Here is a 24244-nt window from a genome sequence, read left to right as displayed (position 1 = left end):
TCCTGAGCCACACAATTTCTTTTGTTGCTTCAGCTGTTGCCACGTATTCTGCTTCTGTTGTGGAATCTGCTGGAACTGATTGTTTGCGTGATCTCCAGGAGACTGCTCTTGATCCAAGACTCATAGCATATCCTGAAGTAGATACCCCAGTTTCTTTGTCTCCATCGAAGTCTGAATTAGAGTATCCGATCAAACTGAAGTCATCCACCTGTGTGTACTTGATTCTAAAGTCTTGAGTTCCCTTCAAATACTTTCGAACTCTTTTTGCAGCAGACCAATGTCCCTCACAAGGCTTTTGCATAAACCTGGAGAGGATTCCAACAGCAAATGAAATGTCTGGTCTGGTAGTAGTAAGGCAGTTGAGACTTCCTACAAGTTGTCTATACTTTGTTGCATCCTCAAATTCCTTTCCTTCAATAGATGTGAGCTTTAAGTTTTGTTCCATTGGAGTAGTAAGAGGATTGCACTCTGTCATGCCAAATCTGTTTAACAAATCTCCAATGTATTTCTTTTGAGAAAGAAATATGGACTTTGGATGTTGGGTTACTTCAATGCCAAGATAGTAATGAACATAGCCCAAGTCAGTCATTTCAAAACTTTTCCCCAATTCCTTCTTTATGGATGTAATGTAGCTTTCATTGTTCCCTGTCATTCAAAGATCATCTACATATACCACAAGATATACAACTATTTTGCCAACTTTCTTGACAAATAAAGTTGCATCATGAAGATCAAAAATGATTGAAGTTGAGTTACAGAAGATGCTCAGTTAGTTTTTCATACCAGGCTCGCGGTGCTTGTTTGAGGCCATACAAGGACTTCACAAGTTTGCATACTTTATGTTCATGTCCTTTCACAGCAAATCCTTCAGGTTGGGACATAAAAACATTCTCTTTTAGATCTCCATTCAAGAAGGCAGTTTTTACATCCATTTGATGGACTTTCCAACCGTTCTGAGCTGCTAGTGCAAAGAGTGTCCGGATGGTGGCCCATTTTGCCGTGGGGGCAAATGTTTCCTCATAATCGACCCCTTCCTTCTGTGCAAAACCTTTTGCCACAAGCCTAGCTTTGTGCTTGTCAAGTGAGCCATCAGCTTTGTACTTGTTCTTGTAAACCCACTTGCAGCCAATTGGTTTGGTTCCAAATGGAGGATCAACCAGCTTCCAAGTGTCGTTCTTTATGAGGGCATCATACTCCTTTTGCATCGCTTCTTTCCATTCATCATGAGAAGCCGCTTCTTTAAAGGAAGTTTGTTCAAAATATGTAGACATGTTCAATTCACAATCATAAGAAACATCCATATCAACAGGTGAATTAGAGTCATCTACATCACCTCCATTTTGTCGGTTTGAATTTCTGGTTCCTGTTTTTCCAATTTCATCAGGATGAACACTTTCAAGTGTCTTTGTCAGCCACTTTGGGGGACCTTTCTGAGATGGTCCAGGCTGTTCTGTTGATTGAGTTGGGACTGAATCAAGATTGAGTCTCCCAATTCTATCAATTACATCACTTAAAGCATCAACCGTTGTTGGAGTTTCATTCGGGGGAGAGTGTTCTTCAGAAGAAGATTCCACATGTTGATCTAGAATAGGAATCCCCCCTTCAAGATGTGGAATCTGATTATCAAATTCTTGAAATGATTTTGTTTTTGCGAATCTATCCAAGCGATCAAGTTTCCGCTCAACAACATTGTCAGATTTGGATGATTCAAGAAAAATTACATCTCTAGATACAACAAACTTTTTATTTACTTCATCATAGAGGCGGTATGTTTTAGAGGTGTTTGAATACCCCAAGAAGATACACTTATGACTTCTAGCACCAAGTTTGTTTCTATGTACCTTTGGTATCAAAGCATAACAGGTGGAACCAAAGACCCTGAGATGTTTTACCAAAGGAACATGTCCATACCACAATTCATAAGGAGTCTTGTTTCTTATAGCATTAGATGGACATCTATTCTTTATATATGCAGCACATAGAACAGCATCAACCCAAAACATTATCTTTACATTTTTTAAGAAAAGCATGGATCGTACCATATTCAAGATTGTTCTATTCATTCTTTCAGCTACACCATTCTGTTGGGGATTATAAGGCATAGTTGTTTGATGTTTGATCCCATGTTGGCGATGATAGTTTTCAAATTCATTTGATGTATATTCTTTTCCATTATCAGTGCGAATAGACCCAATATGAGATTGTGCATCATTTTCAATCCATTTATGAAAATTCTTGAATGTTTGGAAAGCATCAGATTTGTTTTTCAATAAATAAACCCAACGCATTCTGGTGTAGTCATCAATAAACGTCATGACATATTTATTTCCATTTGCAGAAGGAACAGGCATTGGACCACATAAATCTGAATGAATGAGTTCAAGTTTCCTATGTGCTCTTGAATGTGAATCATGAAAAGACTGTTTGCTATGCTTTCCTAGAATGCAAGCATCACATTGTTTAAGTTTCCTAGGAATTGTAGGCAAACCAGCAACACCATTTTTCTTCAATAAGCGGAGACAGTCATAGTTTAAATGTCCAAATCTAGCATGCCATAATAAACTTGATGGAAGTGTACCTTCTTCATGATGAGAAATATATGAGAAATGTTGTGCATGAGCAGAGGTTCCTTGCAGTTTGAGAAGCCTTTCTTCTTCTATTCCCCTCATGACAAGTGAGTGGTCAGATGCTTTTCTTACCTCAAGCTTGCCATCAAACATATGAATGGAGTTACCTTGCTGGCGGCTGTGGACCAAGGACAGCAAGTTTCTCTTGAGCTGTGGGAGATATAGAACATGATCCAGAAGAAAGTCTGGAAGACCAGGCAGTTTAAGCCTGATTGTGCCAAGCCCTGATGGCTTGATTTTTGATTGATCTGCAAAGTATACTGCTCCATCAACATTGTCAGTGAAATCTTCAAAAAAATCTTTTCTACGAGACATGTGGCAGGTTGCTCTTGAATCAAGCAACCAATCATTTTTCCATGAAGCAAGTGAAGCATTAAACAAGTCTTCATTTACTCCAATGTTACATTGTGCCTCAACATAGTGAGCGGATTCAGGTGCTTTACCTTTGTCTGTATCATCAGTTTTACCTTTCTGTTGGTTTCTTTTTTACTCAATTTTGTCCCATGGTAGCTTGCATGTAGAGGCATCATGTGATCCATTTCTTTTGCAGCGAATACAGTGTAAATCTGCCTTTTCTCCTTGAGAATGTCTGCCCCCCCTGCCTCTGAAATATCTTCCTCTTCCTCTTCGTCCACCTCTTCCTCTTGTAGAATCTTGAGCAAGATGTTTTTCTTTATGAGCAAGGCACACAGTCTCTTCAGAAGATGCAGGGGTTGTCTTCTTTCCGAAAGCTTTCTCTCTTTCAGCGAACTTTTTCACAAGAGAGTCAAAGGTTATATCTTTGAGATTTCCATTTGCTTGCAATGACTCAAGATAATTGGAATAAGTAGGATAAAGTGCCTTGAGAAAAGCAATAAGAGGAATATCCAATTCAACCTTAGTGGATTTGATATCATGCATTATAGACTTTACTTCAGATGCAAGAACAAGAGGATCATTATTTTGCAGTTCAAGAGTGAAGAGTTTAATGATGAGTTGGACAACTTCAAGTGCAGAATGTGAGTCATAGAGTTCTTTCAGCTTTTGTATGGCTTCAAAGGCAGTTGAATATGACGAAATATGGCGACTCACCTCTTCATTTACAGATGTTGCGATTAATGCATAAGCTTTGTTGTTCTTGTTTTCCCAAATGACGAGCTCTTTGTCTGAAGTAGGTTGTAATGGGTCATTGTCTCCTTCTCCGACACACACTCCTTTCCACAACTCATTGAAAATGAGCGTGTGTTTTATCATCCGGGACCATTCAGGATAGTTCTCTTTGCCAGTGAGAACTATTCCTACCATGGAGATGATTGAGTGCATTCTGTAAGAAAAAATTACTTCTGCTGATAGAAAACAATATATATGTTATACCTTCCACTTCTCAAATATATATGCTATTCCTTCCATATACCATATAACATATCGCCATAAAAAACTTAATGAATTTCAGGTTCACTTTTATTCCCATTCAAAATAATATTATCACTCCATATAATATATTATTATTCTTACACACATGAAATTCACCGCACCAACGTTTTCATGTAAAAAAATATCGCACCAATCTAAACAGTAATTTAAAACTGCGCTAGTATCCAAACAAAAATCACCAGATACCATTGCTTGAAATGTTGCATAGCAAATGGGATTCGTTGGATCGTATACCATTCAGGCAGCATTCGAACTTATTTGAAACAGCAGCAAACGTATTTATTTGAAATAGTATTCAAAACGTATGTCAGCAGCATTCAAAACTTTCATAACCAACATTCAAAACTTTCATAACCAGCGTACGTTAAGCAGCATTCAAAACTTATGAGATCTCTTCCTGGCACCACGAACATGGGAAGAGACCTGGGTCCTGGGCTCATCACGCTTCCACTGCGCTCACACACCATTCACTATTTGAATACCATTACCATATGACAATGTTATATCACAAGACAGCGTGGTTTGGAGAGGCGGTATTGCAGGTATCACAACTGTTTGAGAACCGGTGGTATAACACAGTCAAATCAATAGATGTATCAAGCGGTGGAGGGTGTATAACACAGTCAATTCAACAGCGTTTAATCGGTGGAGGGTGGTATAACAGGGAGATACACAGTCAATCTGGACGTTAACCAAGCAACAAGGAGGAGCGGTCAAACGCCATTGATCCCATCACGATTTCCCATGGCAATCCAGCGCAACACGGATTGCAGTCAAACGCATACAAAATGCAGTGAAACGCAATACCAGTTCACCGAAAAACATTTGTCTACCTTCCGCTCTGGACAGAGGCGTTGAGGCAATGAAACACAGGCAGAGGACAAAGGACAGAGGCGTTGAGGCAATGAAACACAACGCAGAGGACAGAGGCGTTGAGGACAGAGGCATTGAGGCAATGAAACACAACGCAGAGGATAGAGGTCAGTCAGAACAGTGCTCAGGTCAGAACGACAGAGGGCAGTGCTCAGTGGACAGTGCTCAGACCAGCGTACAGCCCACAGTAGCAAAAATGAAGGGAGTTACAACTATTTTGAGAACTGGCTCTGATACCATGTCAGGCCAAGCAGTAACTCCAATAAGCAGTAAAACTGATTCGATTTATTTCATTAGGTATGCTATTGTTATATACAAAAGGGTGTGACTGCTCAGTTCATCTCCTGATGACTGTTCACATTCCTAATTTAACTATTTACATAAATTCACCCAATCGTGAGGATTAGGTGTCAACAATTTTTACAATACAAAAGTAGAATTTGGCATTACAATGATGATATTGACACAAAAAATTGTATTCCACTGCTGCATGCTTCGCTTCTTGCACTGTTGCAATATACATGGTCAACAGGTGACAATACAGTCAAACATATGTTGCTGAAGTTCCATATTCAAAGGGTGTAAATAATTGATGACAACGGAAATTACATAAAGCAATCATCTTACACAATTGAGAAACACCATTTTAAGAATAAGGCATAATTCCAAAATCATGACATTATTAAGAACCATGATAATAGCATTTAAATAATGTACAGTTTACAAGCCACTTTTTATTCAACTTGGGGTGTATCATGAAGCTTTTTCATGCCTCATTACTATTTACCTCTGGATGCCACTGTACAGCAGTCACTGGATAATTGTAGGCTTCCATAGTTGAGACATATGTCTGCAAGCACAGATGTATTACTTAAAAGTAAAACAAATGAGTAATTACAAAATAAATTTGTTTGTGCCTTGGACTGAAATGCTCCAGCCAGTTCATAAAAATTACGAGCATAAATTGAAATTCCTCAAATAGTTAGCTACATGAAAATCCCCTCCCCAAATCATTATCAATGTGCAACAATCAAATCTTCTATGTGGCTAAGGGGAAAACAAAATATTTAATCAGAAATCTGATTTGTAGATGTAAGTATTTATCTCACTGTTCTTATCAGAACTTGTGTCTTGGGAAAACAAAATAGCTAATCAGAGTCTAAGTTATATTTAGAATCATTTACCATATTGTTCTTATCAAAACTTGTCGTGAGTATTTTGAAGAAACTTGAAAGGCCAGAATTTGCAGCCAGACGTTCAGGTGATATCCCAAACTGCATGCACAAACAAGTCACTTCAGATACTCGAGTCATCATATATGATCGACTTAACAATATTGACATAAGTTGAAAATGAAGAAAAAAAATTTCTTCAAGTAATCTCATTCACTAGATTATGTCAAAACTGGATAAGAATTTCAATAATGAAAACATCTATTCAAGTATAGGATGATATCAAAATCATGTAAGAAGAATTAAAATGCATGTGCATTCACAAACAAATATTCTAAGATCAATATGTGAGAGCGAGAAAATGATCTTCATAACAAATACTGACAAAAGGATATCAATTTTATTTTGCAGATTGTCGGTACACTATGAGATATTGCCCAAGTTCCCATCTGGTGTTCATAAAGGTTTTGTGTTATCATGGATTTTCACGGGTTATTGTTTGTTTTCAGCATTTCCACACTAAATCTATGTATGGTTGCACAAAACAAGAAGATTAACTGACCCACTTCTGTCATCTCTGCTCATTGCTGAATTCAACAGATTCCCATTATAAAAAGGTTGTGAAACTCAGACTAGGCAGAAACTTGGGCAGCTTGAGCCTTGGTGACTTGGAAAAACTTGGTTCAGGACTGCAAAAGTCGGCAAATAGAAAAGAAGCTCAAAATACAAGATAGCATGTTCCCATGCTTGATCAAGCTTCATTTCAGACAGTCTGATCTTCTAAACTTATAATTACTTTCCAATGATTTCCTTAATCAAGATCAGTTATGTCACATAGATCATTAAGCAATTATACATGGAAAATCTCAACAGTAATGTAATCATGACAGCAGGATCATAAAGAGAGCCAAGCACACAAAGAGACACATATTTTCCCCTGGGAAACCCAAACTCAGGAAAAAAACCTAGCAATCTTTTCTAGGAGAAATTCTTCAATTCAGCAAATTTACAATCTAATATTCATACTCAAACAAACCATAGAAATCCACCAAGGTCAAACCTGGTCTAACAGACCCAAAATTCGGCCTTCCTGCTGCTGCCAAGAATTTGGTCAACCCTAGCCAAGAGGGCCAAAATTCGGCCTCCTGCACCTGCTGGTCAACTCGGTCAAACTGCCTCAGAATTTCAATCAACTCTGCCCAGAACTAGGTCAAACTGTGCCCAAAAGATTTTGGTCAAACAACGGTCAAACTAACCTTAGAAGAACTCAGTCAAAGCTGGTCAAGGTAGGTCAAACTTCAGTGTTCTCTCTCTCGTTCGCATGTGTGAACAAAAGAATAGATGTTTTTTGATGATCCAAATTGATACCAAATTGGAGATCAAATGTCAATATCTAGTGGTCAAATCAAGTAGCTTTTACCAAGGGTCACACCCATTCAACTGGTGAGCTAAGTCACCCGACACGGGGACATGGGACATGAAGGACACAGGGATTTGAGTGTTGGATGTGAACACGTTGACCCCCCAGAATAGGACACGTTAGGACAAGTTACATATTATTTTATTAATATATATATATATATATATTAAAAATTAGATATTTCTTACAAAATTCTCATTTATGATACAAATTCATTGATTCAAACATAGATCTTCATCTAGATGTAAGTTTTACAAAGTAACATTATGCATACAAATACAATTGTGACACAAATGATAAATCATAATACAAATTCATCAATGATCCAATAGAAGAAAGACAAGATATTGTAGTTTTCTCATTAAGTCATCAAAATCGAAGTGTGTACAGTGTTACATAGGTAGTAGCAATGCCAATGGCAAATAGAAATACAAAATACAAAACAACTAATAGCCTGAAGGCAGTAGGTGTGAAAATTCCTAATCCTCGAGGAACCCCTACTGCAACAAATCTAAATCTACTTCATCTCCTTGACTTTAATTACATTCATCAAGTTATTCTTCTAAATACTGAAGCAAATTACTTTTGTAGCCTACACTACTTTAAATATTTCATTTCATAAAACAAGGAAACTAAGCAAAGAACAAGATACATAGGACACAGTTATTTTGGACAAAATAGTCCCAGAAAAACCCAATGGGGGAAAACCATTGCTACAAATCTGAGGATTTGTTATTATGCAGGAGAACATTATGAATACAAATCTAGGATGATCAACTAGCAATCCTTTACAAAGAAAACACTGGAAAAAAGACTGGTGAAATAATCTCACCCTGTCACTGGAGAATCAGTGACTAATCCTCAACTCTGGGAGGCTTTGCGTCACCTTCTAATGGTCTCCGCGTCACCCTGGGCACCTTCTGCGTCACCCCTCCTAGGTATTACTCTGCCTCTTTGCTATGATTTCTCATTTCTCGCAGAGTACCATCATTGTGGATGGATGGTACGTGGACAGTGGTGCGACGAAGCATATGACAGGGTCACAGGAGGTTTTTGAGACTCTAGCTGGATGGGACTTGATGTTTCACATGGTGTTGGGCGACAACAGTCGGTTGGAGATTCGAGAATCGAGTGTTGTGCCATTCAGGATGGAGACAGGATGTATGACGCCGGTCCAAGGTGTATTGTTTGTTCAGGGACTCCGATATAGCATGATTTCCATCTCGATGATCAAGAGGAAAGGGTTTGAGGTCTTGTTCCAGGATGGGAAGGCAAGACTCGAGCTCAGAGGCTCTAAGTGCGATGGGATTGTACTCGGAGTTAGAGAGCATGGTCTCTACAGGTTGACGGCCAAGCCTGTGGATCATGGAATGAAGCAGCTGGAGCAGGTATAGGTTCCAGAGAAGAAAGAGCAGGTGCAGGTGCGAATGCAGGCTTCAGAGGAGAAGGTATAGGTTCCCAAGAAGAAGGTACACTTTCTCGAGAAGGTCCAGGTTCCAGAGACTCAGAGGGAGTATAGTTCGAGAGGGAGATTGCATATTCAAAGGGAGACTCTGCGACCCAAGAAGAGCGTGTGGTTAATGGTGAGCAAGGGTGCTCCTACAACTGCCAAGAAGGAATCATGGAAAAAGTGGAAGACGTTACAAGATAAGAAGAAGAAGCAAGTTGTTTCCAGCAATGACAACGACACTTCCGAGAAGTGATTGTTGTGATTGTGAGCGCTAGGAGTTGGGAAAGTGTTGCGAGCAGTGATGATGATGATGAGATAATTCCTAGTCTTGGAAGTACCTGAGTGCTAATTTGTGTAGCTTGGGAGGTACTCCAAGCCCTACGGTTTAGGGTTTGGAGGGCAAAGCACCAAAAGGGTAGCTTATGGGCTTAGAACCCAAGTGTGGGGTTTTTCACCCATCGTGATTTGGGCGAAAACTGTGATGGAGGTACGACATGTGATGGATGAGGATGATAGTGCTCAACGATACGATTCCAACGCATCGAGAATCGTCTGAATCCGAGTTTTCGTTAGAGAGAAATGAATTTTTGAAGTTGACAAGGTAATTATTGGTTACCAAGTCATGTAGGCTTGGTGTAAAAGCAGTCCAATAGATGGGTCTCCTCATCAATTTGTTGAGCCCTTGTATGTGTATAAATACAAGGTGTATTGGAGTGTTTTAGAGCATCCAAGTGTGACAATACATCACCAAGAGGAGCTCTGAAATTTTCATGAGGCTTAGCCACAGCAAAGGAGCTAGAAGGGACAGCGTGGAGGAGCCAAGGATAGCGTAAGGGTTTCAGTTTGTTGTAGGTGACAGCATGGAAGTCTAAGGGTTGTTTGAGGGTTGTCTAAGGGTTGTCTTGGGTGTGGATTGCTGGGCAAGGAAGGCCGTAGGTCTAGAGGGCAAAGCAGAGTTGTTTGGAGGTTGTTTGGTGGAGCTTTGGAGGGGGTCGAAGGCTACAATAGCTATTGTGCTAGGCCACAAGCCATAGCCAACAACAAGGCTACTTCTTGGTGCTGCGTTTGGGGTTAAACAAGGCCAAAAGGAGCAACATAGGTGTGGAGGGTTATTCCCTTGGAGAACCACAGTCTTTAGAGGGCTGTGTTGTTGACTGCGTGGAGGAGAAGGGTTGTAGGTGATGCCCTAACCAGTGGTGCAGCAGTGCAGCAAGGTGAAACAACAGTATTTGTGGAGGTGTATTGGGTCAAGGAGTGACTGGATTGGATCAGTTTGTGAGCAGCCTATTGATGCCATGTATATGACATTCTGAGGTGGTGAAGTGTCATATTAGGAGCAGATTCAGCAGTGAGTGGATTGGGTGTCATAGAGCTGATTGGAGGGCAGCGAGTTGGCTACCCAAAGTAGCCCTAGAGCAATAGACAAGAAGGACGTTGTTGGTGCATGATTGGGTGAAGTATTGCAGCCTTATGTGCAGCACTTTGATGGACGAAAGTGACTGCTAGATTGGCAGATTGGAGCTTGGGAATTAGGCCTACCCAGAGAGCAGTTGATGAGCCCGTGTTCATTGTAGCAAACGTGACTTGCAATAGTGATAGGAGGTAGCCCTCTTGGAGTCTCGATGTGTAGATGCCTTGATGGACTAAGGCACTACTAGTGAGCAGTATGAGAGCGAAGGACCGGCAGGACAAAATACGACATAGAAGTTGCGCAACGAAGATTGTCATTGTATCTTGTAAACCATACGCTGTTGTATTACTTAGTTTGTTTAATATAACGAAGATTGGGATTGTACATATTGTACAATTTTGTTTAAAACTGTGTATATTGTGCATATGTGATTTACTGCTTTATATTTCCGCTATGCAAAGTAGTTTATGGTTGAGATTCTTGGTTTGGTAGCGTCAATGATTTTAAGACTCTAACCTAGACCCAAGGTCGTGGAAATTCAACGCAGAGGAGGGGCATCACCACTACAGGGTTTGAGGGGTTTTCAGTCTTAATACCAGGAGACAAGACTATGCAGTGCACTCGATATGTTCCCGCTCTGACAGTGACTACGGGGAACTATTCGATGATAGACCACTTTTTCATTGTGGATGTACTGGACATCAATGTGGTGTTGTGTGTCCAATGGTTGTATTCCCTTGGTCGGGTTACCACCAATTGGAAGCAGCTTGTGATGGAGTTTGCCGGACCGGATAGCAAGACGGTGGTTCTTCGGGGCATGCATTAGTACCCCCCTCAAACTGTTGATTTTGGGTAGTATTGGATGTTCTCTAGCCTTGAAATTTGGTGGAGAGGCTAAAGCACATGAGATCTCGAAGACCCAGAAATCGTATGGAGAAATTCCACCCAGATGAGGAGTATTTAAAATAATTAATATTTTTAATGGGTTCCTAAGTCTAAACATAGGAAAATAAAAATATAAATGGGTATTAATAAAGATAAGGGTGAGAAGCTTCTAAGAGATGAGGATTAAGTCTGTTTTAATCTTAGCCGTTAATTAGAGACTTAATCTCGTTCATTGATTCATCAACAGGAAAAGTATAAGAGAATACTTGAGGATCATTTGGGGATACATCGGCAGATACTCAATATCCCGAGGAAAAACAATTTTCAAAGAGAAGGAGGTCAATTTCAGAGGGAGAGTTGGAGGGTGGAGGAAGAGGAGGGCATCAACAACAATCGATGACTGAGGAGGAAGTGACATAAGGGCATTCAGAGACAGCGCAGAGGAGGACGCAGTCCAAGGGAGACACAACCCTCACGCACGCTGACGCAAAGGGACGCAAAACCACGCAGAGCAACTCAAAAGTGACGCAGAAGTGGGAGAATGGTCTCTGGGGTGTCAGAAAATTTCCAGGAGAAAGTCTCAGGTGTTTTCTCTCAGCTTCACTATAAAATCATTCCTTGTAAAGCAATTGCTGCTGAATATTAACAAAACTTTCATCTATTGCACCGGTTTTCCCACATTGGGTTTTTCCGGGGACAATTGTCCAAAAACAACTGTGTTGATGTGATTGGTTCTAGTGCATGTATATATTTTCTCTGTGTAATTATGTGTGAACTGCAGTAGAATTTATTTTAATGTTTACTGAAGGGATATCAAAAACAATTTATTGTGAGGAATAAGTAGGTGAAATAAATCAGTTGTTGTAGTAGAATTTCGGGTTAGAAATTTTCACATGGTATCGGAGCAGAGATCCGACAACATGAGAGAAGAATCGGCTATGGGTCAGGAGCATGATGCAGAGGCATCAACTCAAAGGGACTCACGCATATTTCCAGAAGAAAGCACGTGGGACATGGATCACGATTATTCTATGTTAGCTTCCAAACTGGAAGAAGAAGTCGCTTGCCTAGCAAGCTCTACCTCCTCTGAGGTTTGGTATATAAATAATGGAGCTTCCTGGCATATGACAGGAATTCAAGAATGTTTTTCAAATTATTAGGAAGAAAGGATGAATTTTCAAATCACCATGGGAAATTAGGCAAAGAGTATCCCTATAGGAAGAGGTATTGTAGTCTTTCAAACCGAAGCAAGACAACGGCTTCGAGCAGCCAATGTGTTGCATGTGCCAGGATTGGGGATGAACTTACTCTTTGTATCTCAACTTCAAAACAAGGACTATGACGTTTTCTTCATTAAGGAGAAAGTATATGTGAAACACCCGAGTTGGAAAAGGAAGGCCCAGATTGAAATCAGAAGTAACAGGCTATATAGATTACAGCTAGAATCTCCAATGGCACTGATAGACAGCAATGGAGATAAAGATTTTTGTGAACTATGGCACAAGACGATGGGACACTCATACCATCGGGCTCTGAGAATTCTCAGGAAAACAATATCAGGAGTTCCAGAATTAAGCACTGAACGAGATGACATATGCAGAGGGTGCGCTCTAGGCAAGTATGCCAAAGTAGCGTTTTCCGGAAGTAACAATAGAGCTCGAAGTGTGCTAAGATTGATACACTCAGACATCTACGGACATATGTCCACAAAAGCTCTTGGTGGTGCCTAATACTTCGTCACCTTCATCGATGACCATTCCAGGAAGACTTGGATCTACTTTCTGAAAACCAAGGATGAGGTTTTTGGTCGATTCAAAGAGTTCAAGGCTCTAGTAGAGAATCTAATAGGAAAGAAGATAAAAGTGTTGTGCTCAGACAATGGTGGAGAGTACGTTGACAAGGACTTCACTAATTTTTGCGCTAGGAAAGGCATCAGAAGAGAGTGGAAAACTCCCTACAATCCGGAGCAAAATGGAGTAGCAGAAAGGAAAAACAGGACTATTGTGGAAGCAGCTAGGGCAATGTTGTATGATTAGGATATGCCCAAATTCCTGTGGGCAAAAGCATGCAGCACGACAGTTTATGTCCAGAACAAGACTCCACATAGGGCATTGGGCAAAATCACTCCAGAAAGGGTCTTCACCAGGAAGACACCTGAAGTCAGTCATTTCAGGATATTTGGGAGTTTGTCGTATTGTCATATACCCGAAGAAAAGAGAAAGAAATTAGATCAAACTGCTAATAAAGGATATCTTGTGGGATATAGCGAGAATGCTAAGGCATATAGAGTCTATCTTCCAGGGAGTAGGAAGGTAGTAGTTTGGCGGGATGTAAAGTTCATGGAGGAGAAAGCTTTCAGGAAATCCCAAGAAATGCCTTCCGAAGAGCAGTCAAAAGAAAATCCGTTGGTCCAACCACTTCGACTAGCAAAAACTAGTACCAACAATTCTCCTAAAGGCAAAGCTTCAAAACAGGAGGAATCTTAGGAAGAGGAAGAGCTAATAGATGTACCCACTACCAGTGGAAGAACGAGCCGGGAACTCCGACAGATTCTAAGGGATGTAGAGGACTGCATTGGTGCACCTAGGAATGATAAAAGGGAGTGAAGACAGCCAAACAAATACCAGGCCCTAGTAGCTTAAGTTAGGGAACCCTCTAGTTTTCAGAGGTCGTTCAGCATCAAGTATGGGTAGATGCTATGGTGGAGGAATACAATTCTAAAATGATCAATGATGTCTAGGAAGTGGTACCTAGGCCTCAGAACAGGTCAGTGGTAAGTTCGAGATGAATCTACAAAGTCAAATATGCTGCAGACGGCAATGTGGAGAAATACAAAGCCAGTTTTGTGGCTAAGGGGTATGCTCAGAAGGAAGGGATAGACTACGAAGAAATCTTCGCCCCAGTAGCCAATGATACTTATATTACAACCATGATATCCCTTACAACACAGATGGGGTGGGAGATTCACCAGATGGATCTCAAGACGGCATTCTTGAACGGGGTGATAGAAGAAGTATACATTGAATAGCCAAAGGGTTTTGAGACACATGAGAAGAAATCTCATGTATGCAGATTAAAGAAACCCTTGTATGGGCTTAAACTGGCACCTAGAGCATGGTATGGTCGAATTGATGGCTACTTGCAGAAGATGGGGTTCGTCAAGAGTGACGCAAATCCTAATCGCTACTATCATATCATAGAGAATGAGCCTCTAATCTTGGTGTTATATGTGGATGATCTTTTCCTGACAGGATCATCCAGGCTCATCAAAGACTGCAAAAAGAACCAAGCCACAGAATTCGACATTAAGGATTTGGGACAGATACATTATTTTCTGGGATTGGAAGTTTGGCAGCAGAAGGGTGAGATCTTCCTTGGACAAGGGAGATATGCTACAAAGATCTTGAAGAGATTCAAGATGCAGAACTGTAGACCTATGGCTACTCCAATGATCACCAACTGGAAGAAGATTGATGCATCAAAAGATAAAGACGTTGATCCCACCTTGTACAGGCAACTTATAGGGTCCCTAATGTATGTGGTCAATACCAGGCTAGGTTGCACGAAACGAGGAAACGGGTACGAGTTTCCGAAACAGGAAGCGATACGAAACGCAACCTCCCCAAATTTTGGAAACAGGGAAACGCGAATATATATATATATATATTGAAAATATTTAAATATATATATATGTGCAATCATAAAGCATAAATGATACATTACAATTTATTACACTTAAACATTAAGATTTAATTTACATCACATTTACTCATGAATGATCACATAATGAAAATAAAAATATCGGAATATCCAAAAGCAACCTTTATTATATATCCAAATCTCAAAATCAGTGTTTATTTATATTAATACATGAGGCTGCAAGTACAATAAAGACTATAAGGCCGCAAGAGAGAGATCCAAATCAGGATTTTCTGCATCCACATCCCATTCTTTAGAAGGACCACTATTGTATTGGGAGTCTCCTCCTACATAGTCGAACGACCTTAGTGCTCTTGATTAAATACAAGTTTCATACCCTAGTACTCTACATGATCTTGATTATTGGGAGTTTCCCCTGCATAGAGGGCTTGGTTCTCTTGATTAAATACAAGTTCCATACCCTAGTACATGATAAATCCAATGGAAACATTGCAATCCCCCCAATCCTAAAAAACAGATAAGTCTGCTGGATTTTGAGTGAGATCTAAAATTCTACTTTCTCCATATGAAATCCAATGAGGGCGAAACCACTCTCAAACATCCTGAGTCATTTCATGGTAATGTTAAAAATTTAAGTAAAATGATGAAAATGAAAAATAAAGGAGAATATCACTTTTACTTTAAGAATTTAACATTACCATGAACTGCATATGCCTCAAACTTCATGATGAACTGCATATCAACACTAGGGCAAAAATCCACTTTTATAACATTAGACATGCATCTAGAAGCAACTAGAAGTCACTAACATACCCTAAAAATAAATTTAAAAACAAATTAAAAAAAAACACAAGTTAATGAGGAAACGTGGGTCGTACGGCCGTGAAACGCGTTTCCGGCCGTACTGGCCACGTTTCTGTTTCGGGAAACGTGGCAGTACGGCCGAAAACGCGTTTCACGGCCGTACCAAATGCGTTTCCGCGTTTCGTACCAGTTTCCGTACAGAAACGGACCTCTATACCACATTTCCTGCAACATAGCGGCTAGACATTTGTTACGCTATCAACACCCTCAGTCAGTTCATGGTGGAACCCAAGAGGGCAGTAGCCAAACATGTTCTCAGGTATATACAAGGAACAATCGAGCATGGACTATTGTATAACCAAGGCAATGACATCAGGCTGAGTGGGTTCACTGATGTAGATTGGGCTGGAAGTTCAATAGATCGGAAAAGTACAACTGGGTGCTATTTCAACATTGGATCAGGAATGACCTCTTGATGTAGTAGAAAACAGAAATCCGTGGCTCTGAGCTCAGCTGAAGCAGAATATATGGCAGCGAGCACAACTTCGTGTGAAGCCATATGGCTTAGGAAATTGCTTGTGAATCTATTCAGGAGAAGGATGGAAGCGACCAAGATTTTGTCTGATAATCAAAGTTGCATCAAGCTCTCTAAGAATCCAATATTTCATGATCGGTCAAAGCACATTGATATCAAGTGTCACTTTGTCAAAGACTGCGTCCAACGAAGGGCAGTACAGTTGAGGTACGCTCCTACAAGAGAACAGGTGGCAGACATCCTCACCAAGGCTCTAGGAAGAACAAAGTTTTCTTTTTTCAGGGAGAAGATGGGGATGGTGAAGAATCCATTTCAATAGTAGAAATGGATAAGTATCGGGAGTTGTAGTGCAGCAGTTAGCAGTGGCAGTGCTATGGGAAGCATGATTCAGCATGTTGAGAGGGAGCTGTAGTAAAGATGTAGCAATGGCAATGGTAGTGTCATGGGCAACAGTACAGGAAGCAGCAGCGCAGTGGATGTGGGGCAGCAAACCAAGCATCAGCACAGAGGAACGATGCGGAGGATCAGTGTGATGCTTCTATGATGAAGCATTGCTAGATCACATTCCTCGCTAAGAGGGAGTGTTGATTTTGGGTAACATTGGATGTGCTTTAGCCTTGAAATTTGGTGGAGATGCTAAGGCACATGAGATCTCCAAGACACAGAAATCGTTTGGAGAAATTCCACCCAAATGAGGAGTTATTAAAATAATTAATATTTTTAATGGGTTCCTAAGTCTAAACTTAGGAAAATAAAATATTAATGGGTATTAATAAAGATAAGGGTGAGAAGCTTCTAAGAGACGAGGATCAAGTCTGTTTTAATCTTAGTCGTTGGTTAGAGACTTAATCTCGGTCTTTGATTTATCAACAGGAAAAGTATAAGAGAAGACTCGAGGATCATTTGGAGACACACCAGCAGATACTCAGTATCCCAAGTAAAATGATTCTCAAAGAGAAGGAGATCAATTTCAAAGGGAGAGTTGCAAGGTGGAGGAGGAGGAGGGCATCAACAACAATCAGTGATTGAGGAGGAGGTGACACAGGGGCATTGAGAGACAGTAGCGCAAAGGGAGACACAGTCTAGGGGAGACACAACCCTCACGCAAGCTAACGCAAAACCAGGCAAAGTGACACAGAAGTGGGAGAAGGGTCTCCAGGGTGTCAGAAAGTTTCTAGGGGAAAGTCTCAGGTGTTTTCTCTCAGTTTCTCTGTAAAATAATTCCTTGTAAAGCAATTGTTGTTGAAGATTAATAAAACCCTCACCTGTTGCATCGGTTTTCCCACATTGGGTTTTTCCGGGGACAATTGTCCAAAAACCACTGTGTTGATGTGATTGGTTCTTGTGCATGTATATATTTTCTCTATATAAGTATGTGATAACTACAATAGAATTTATTTTAATGTTTACTGAAGGGATTTCATAGATAACTTATTGTGAAGAATCAGTAGGTGAAACAAATCAGTTGTTGCAGTAGAATTTCGGGTTAGAAATTTTCACACAAATAGCTTCGGCCCAGAGGATGGAGGCCGATTTGAGGCATGGAGACATAGCAGTGGCAGTAGAGCTGAGGATTTCAGAGGCTGGGGGGAAGACCATGCCACCACATCCAAACATACAGGAAGTACTGGATAGATATCCAGTAGTCTTTGGAGATATACCGTCGGGACAACCACCTGATAAGGTATTCGAGCACACTATAGAGTTGGAGCCTGGTGTGCAGGCAGTCATCACCACTGTTGATAACATCGGCGATATATCGGCGATATTCGGAAATATCGCGATATTTTCGGCAAAACGATATATCACCGAGAAAAAATCGCGATATTTTCAAAATATCGGCAAATATCGGAAAATATCGGCAAAATATCGCGATATTTTGAAAATATCGGCTATATTTAAAAATTTGAAAAAAATTATTTTTTATGCTTGCCGATTTTTGCCGATATTGCCGATAAGATATTTTCTGGACCCTCGCCGATATTTTGCCGATACCGATATTTTCAACACTGGTCATCACTACACCCTATAGGCATCCCAAGGCCTATAAGGACGAGATCAAAAGGGCCATCAGGAAATCACTGGCGTTGGGTCACATCAGACCGAGTTCAAGTCCATTTTCTTCTTCAGTTGCGCTGGTGAAGAAGGACGAAACTCTCCGCATGTGTATTGACTACAGGGCCCTCAGCAAAAAGACGCTGAAGAACAGGTATCCCATCCCGCTCATTGATGAGTTGATGGGCGAGCTTAGAGGAGCCAAGTACTTCTCTAAGATAGAGTTGCGGTCAGGGTATCATCAAATCCAGGTGAGGGAGAAGGACATTCCGAAGACAGCTTTCAGGTGTCATTACGGGCATTTCGAGTTCTTGGTCATGCCTTTTGGGTTGACCAATGCACCGGCTACTTTTCAGTAGTGCATGAACCATGTGTTCTGAGGTCAGTTGAGGAGGTTTGTACTAGTATTCTTTGATGACATCTTGATCTACAACAGGACATGGGAGGAACGCCTGCACGCTGCAGCACTTAGAGATAGTCTTGCATATATTGGAGGACCAGCAGTTCTACACTAAGACGTCCAAGTGCAAGTTTGGGCTGACAAAGATGCTTTACTTGGGACACATCATAAGAGTAGATGGGGTCAAGGTGCACAAGGAGAAGATTCGGGCCATTTAGGATGGGCCAAAGCCCCGAGATGTGACAATGTTGAGAGGATTTTTGGGCATTTGTACCTATTATTGAAAGTTCGTGAAGGGCTTCTCACAGTTGGCAACACCCGTTACTGATCTAACTAAGAAGGGGGATTTTGCGTGGGCAGAGGGAACTCTAGCGGCATTTGATCGCCTCAAGGAGGTGATGAGTTGTTGCCCAGTATTGGCACTCCCAGATTTTACTCAGCCTTTCACATTGGAGTGTGATGCATCAAGTGTGGGGATCGGGGCAGTCTTGTCCCAAGGAGGGCACCCCATTGCTTTCGAGAGTCGAAAGCTTCTACCTCATGAGATGTCGTATTCCATTTACGACAAGGAGATGTTGGCCATAATGCATGCATTGGCCAAGTTTAGACAATACTTGGTGGGGAACCGATTTCGAGTGAAGACGGATCACAACAGTCTTTGCCATTTCATGGGGTAGCAGGGCCTCAATGACAGACAACAGAGGTGGGTCAGCAAGGTGCAAGACTACGATCTTGATATTGAGTATGTGCGGGGGAAGCACAAATTAGTGGCGGATGCATTGTCCAGGAGGCCAGTCAGGCTTTCACTCATGAGCATTTGTCATGATTGGAAGTCTCATTAATTGGTAGAGTGCTCCAAGGATCGTCGGGCATGCGAGATCTTGGAGGGAAGCTATGCAGATGAGCACTACAGAGTGATGGATGAGGTTGTTTATTATAAGGGGTGCATATTTTTGGATTCGAGATCACAGTTGAGAGAGCTCGTCCTTCGAGCAACTCATGATTCTCCTTTGTCTAGGCACCAGGGGTTTAGGAAGACATATATGGCAGTGAGAGAGTGATTCACTTGGAAGGGCCTCAAGGGAGATGTGTTGAGACATGTGCAGGAGTGCGAAGCTTTCCAGAAGAACAAAGCAAAGTTGACCCATCCAACAGGATTATTACAGCCTCTTCCCATTCCTGAGGGGAAATGGAAGAGCATCTCTATGGATTTCATCATTGGACTTCCCTCAGTGCAAGGGAAGGATTGTAATTTTGTGGTGGTCGACCGGCTGACCAAGTTTGCACACTTCTTTTCCATATCGACACGATATTCAGCCTCACAGGTGGCAGAGTTGTTCTTCAGGGAGGTCTTTCGTCTGCACGGACTCCCTAAGACTATAGTCAGTGACCGAGATAGCCGATTCATGGGAGGATTTTGGTAGGAGCTCTTCAGGCTAGTCAGCACTGAGCTCACCCCGAGCACCAACTATCATCCACAGACCGATGGCCAGACAGAGAGGGTGAACCAATGGTTAGAGGGCTATCTCAGGAACTATGTGACAAGGCAGCAGAGGGCTTGGATTCAATGGTTGCATTTGGGAGAGTATTGTTACAACACCACCCATCACATGTCCATTGGTATGACTCCTTTCTATGCTTTATATGGTTATGATGCTTTGTCTTTTGCTGACATTGTTTTTGGAGACAGCAGGGCCCCACAAGCCAAGGATTAGATCCTGGAGAGCCAAGATATCCTCAAGGCTCTTAAGGATAACTTATAGACAGCCCAGAACCAGCAGAAGATGTATGCTGACCGGCATCTAGTAACGAGGCATTTTGAGGAGGGGGACTTGGTCTACCTTCGATTGCAATCTTACCATCAGTCCACGATGAAGCAGAATGGGGTCGAAAAGTTGCAGCGAAGATTCTTTGGGCCTTACAGAGTTATCAGGAGGGTTGGAGAGGTGGCTTATGAGTTGGAGCTACCACCAAGGAGTAGGATCCATAACATCTTTCATGTGTCATGCCTCAAGAGGGTGTTGTGGGTTTTGGCCCTGGAGCTTGGGGCTGAAGTTTCATCATTTTATGAGCACCGGAGACGGGGTTTCTTGTAGTTCCTTTCCTACCAACAGTGCAGTTTTTGGGAGACAGCGCAGAGCATTAGAGGAGCAGTCGTTTTCTAGTTGTGAGATTATTGTTTATCACCTGCATTCTGTCAAGCTTGACCTTGAGGCAAGCCCAAGTTCATTTTCCATACTATCGTACTTGCTCCATTTCATGAATAAAATGGCTCAGCTAGTTCTCATTTCTGGAGTATATTGAGTATTTGCTGATTATTTAATTTTTCTATGTGAAAAGTCGATTTTGCTTTGCATGTCATTGTTTATATAATTTGGAACATTGCAACTTTTCAAATACTTCGTCCTTTATCTTGAGAAGATAGAGCCAAGTCTTTCGAGAGTGCTCATCAATGAAGGTGACATAGTAAGAAGGCCTCCAAGAGATCTATTTGACATTGGCCCACACACATCGGAATGAATGAGGTCGAGTATCTCCTTAGACCTTGTATCACTGCTTTTAAAAGGTTTCCTAGTATTCTTTCCCATAGCACATCCCTTACATACTCCTTCATGATCCTCCTTGATGTTGGGGATGCCTTTTACCATTTGACTAAGAGATGGTATTATCTTGTAAAGAATATACCCATAACTTCTATGCCAAAGTTCGATAGGTTTGATTTCCATATGAACTAGGGCTTAAGAAGATGGTGTTATAACCCTATATAGTCATCCTTCATGAACTCCAGTAATTTTTGCCTTTTCAATACTTGAATCCTTTCCCCAAACCAAAACTTTTCCATCTACAAAAGAAACCCTATCTCCTTTATCTTCTAAACAAGAAATGGAAAGTAAATTCTTTTTCAAACCTAGGACATAAAGGATGTTGTTGAGGTGTAGCTTTGCTCCACTTTCCAGCTTCAATGATGTAGACCCAAGGCCCTTGACTGCATAGTTGTTGTCTTCTAGCTCCATTGCATGTGATCACAGTTCCATTGACAGAGTATGAAGTTGTCCACTTTCTCCCGTCATATGTCTTGAGGCTCCACTATCAATGATCCATGTGTTGTCATCATCAAGTGTATCTGTAAGTGCAGCAGAGAATCCTTCTTGACTCTCCTAGATAGATTGTAGATTATCCTTCCAATCTAGCTTCCTGCAATTTTCATGATATTGAGACCCATTGCCATAGAGGGAGTAACCTTTTCTTCCAAGACTGCTTTTCCCTTCTTCAAATGATAGCCAACAAAGTGATCTTCAACCTTCTTCCACCTTAAGCTCTGAAACCATGTTAGAAATCAATGCTTATATGTTAAAATTGGCAACTAGGGCCAAACTCCACATGGGTCATCTTATTTATGACAGCTTATATTTTTCTTGGATTCCTCTCTCGAAGAGGTGTAGGATTGATTTAAAGATCATCCGATTCTGACATGTACAAATGAAGTTATGAATTTATTTTGATTATGGTCAAATTGTCAAGGTCGGCCAGCAAACTTATGTAGGCTCAGAAGCCCAATAGTCACGTCTATTCATCCTCAATGTTGCATATAAATAGAAGGTGACTTAGCCTCATTTGGACACACTCATCTTCACACTTCTCTCTCTCTCCTCATTGATTGGGTACGGATTTCTGGGCCTCTCTCTCTCCACACGTTCGAAATTTTAGGAGAGCGAAATTTCAGGAGGCCGAAATTTCGGGAGACCGGATTTTTGGACAGTTTGACCAAGTGTTGACCTGCATGCGTTGACCTCCTTTGACTATGTTTTTGTGAGGGCTATCTCTGTTTGGGCAAGCCGCATTTCTGGGCACATAAATCAAGGCTAAACATTAACTATTGACCAAAGTTGACTGCAGCTAGGGCTGACCGCAAGTGGGCTGTTTGAACAGACTTTGACTGGGCTGAATTTGATTGTTTTGAGAGTTGTTTTATCTTGTTGTTTGGAGGTCGAAGTTGACTAAAGTTGACCGATTTGCTGAGGGTCAAATCTGCCCTGTTGACCAAAGTTGACTTTTCTGGTTAGGGCTCTTTTGTTGTTGTTATAAATTATCAGATTTGTAAATTGTATTATCTCTCTCTGCTGAACTATTGAAGACTAAAAGAAGATTTGATCAAGGGTTTTCCCACATTGGGGTTTGTTCCTGGTTGGTGCCACATCTTGTGTCCTCTTGTCATGGCTTGTTTTCTACTGTTTATGTTTATGTTCTAACTGCATTTTACTATCATGTTGATGTGATTGCTAATCTGAATATTGATACTGGGCTAATAAAGAATTTGAAGTAAAATTGCTCTAAAACATAGAACATACCATTGTTGCCTAAAATTAACATTATAGGAATTAGGGTTTAATTCCTTTTTCTTGATAACTACTTGTGAATTATGTTGCCTTATGTTACTTCTTTATTATTTTATCTTTCATCAAGCAATTACCAAATTATATGTGTATGAAGACCACAAGAACAAGAGACACAAGATGTAGCCACTCAACTAGGGAAAAACCACTTCAAGGGGAAAACCTAGTCCAACTCTTCCACTAGTAGATTCAAATCAAGATGAGACAATCCAAGACCCTTTACACCTACACAAAGACCTCTTCCAATCACCAAGTCAGCCCTTCCTTCTAATAGATGATCCCTGTCAAAGTCTCCAAGTGACAGCTTCCTAGTAGCAGCTTTCCAGCTACAATCCAGAATTTCGTCCCCCCAGCAACAAATTTTCAACCCCCGGCGACAAAATTTCAGACCTGCAGTAGATTCAGAATTTCAACCCCAATAACTTCCTAGAAACTTTGCACGTGTGAGAGATAGATAGCCCAAGAACTCAATTTAGGTCTTCCCAGCTTCTTTCGTCCTTCTCCAACTACTTCACTCCCTTTTTTGCTTCTCTTCCTTGTAGATCGAACTTGTTCAGTGAGTGTGAAACATAGGTCAAGCTTACTCTCTATATATAGCCTTTCTGCAGGGTCGAATTGCCCTAATATAGATCGACTTGTTAAGAATAGGGCCGACTTGGTGTGGAGGTGACAAATAACCTTTTTGACTTAAAAAATATTTCTTTTTACATGATACAAAGGCCCAAGAAGGGTCTAATAAAAATGACAATGACTCTATTAACTCAAGACAAAACCTAGAAGCCTTCAATGGAGGTTTTGACCTAGAAAACATTGATCCAAGCATGAAACCCATGCTTTAATAAGTTACTTTCTTTAATAATAAAATTTCTTTTGACAAATACAATTATGAAGACCGCACTAGTTACATTCTTCAACAAGGTGCACAATGTATTCCATGTCTCATGCCTAAAAAAGGCTTTGGGGCAACAAGTTACAGCAGTTACAGAGTTACCCCCGATGGATTATGAGGGACATTTGATTCTAGTTTTAGAGGCTATTTTGGAGGTGAGAGAGAAGAAGTTGCAGAGCAAGGTCATCAAGGAATTTCTTGTACGGTGGAAGGATTTGCTAGAGGAGGACGCTACATGGGAGGGAGAACAAATATT

At 41.0% G+C, this 24244-nt stretch overlaps 1 protein-coding gene across 1 annotated transcript in view; it reads right to left on the bottom strand.

The window, feature by feature from the left end:
* The window catches only part of LOC149250797 (gamma-glutamyl hydrolase 1-like), a 169969-nt gene that overhangs the window by 13381 nt on the left and 132344 nt on the right, over positions 1-24244 (bottom strand). Inside the window, exons 6-7 of the mRNA XM_089459237.1 lie at positions 6098-6187; positions 5701-5763 (exon numbers count right to left, since the gene is read on the bottom strand). Of these exons, the coding sequence (XP_089315363.1) occupies positions 5701-5763; positions 6098-6187 (153 nt within the window). The remainder of the gene's footprint in view (positions 1-5700; positions 5764-6097; positions 6188-24244) is intronic.

Source organism: Pinus tabuliformis, chromosome 7, assembly GCF_031772625.1.
Source record: "Pinus tabuliformis cultivar Carrire ecotype Pingquan chromosome 7, CPIR1, whole genome shotgun sequence".
Taxonomy (NCBI): domain Eukaryota; kingdom Viridiplantae; phylum Streptophyta; class Pinopsida; order Pinales; family Pinaceae; genus Pinus; species Pinus tabuliformis.
Note: the sequence above shows the minus strand (reverse complement) of the source record. Positions and strands in the feature narration are given on the sequence as shown.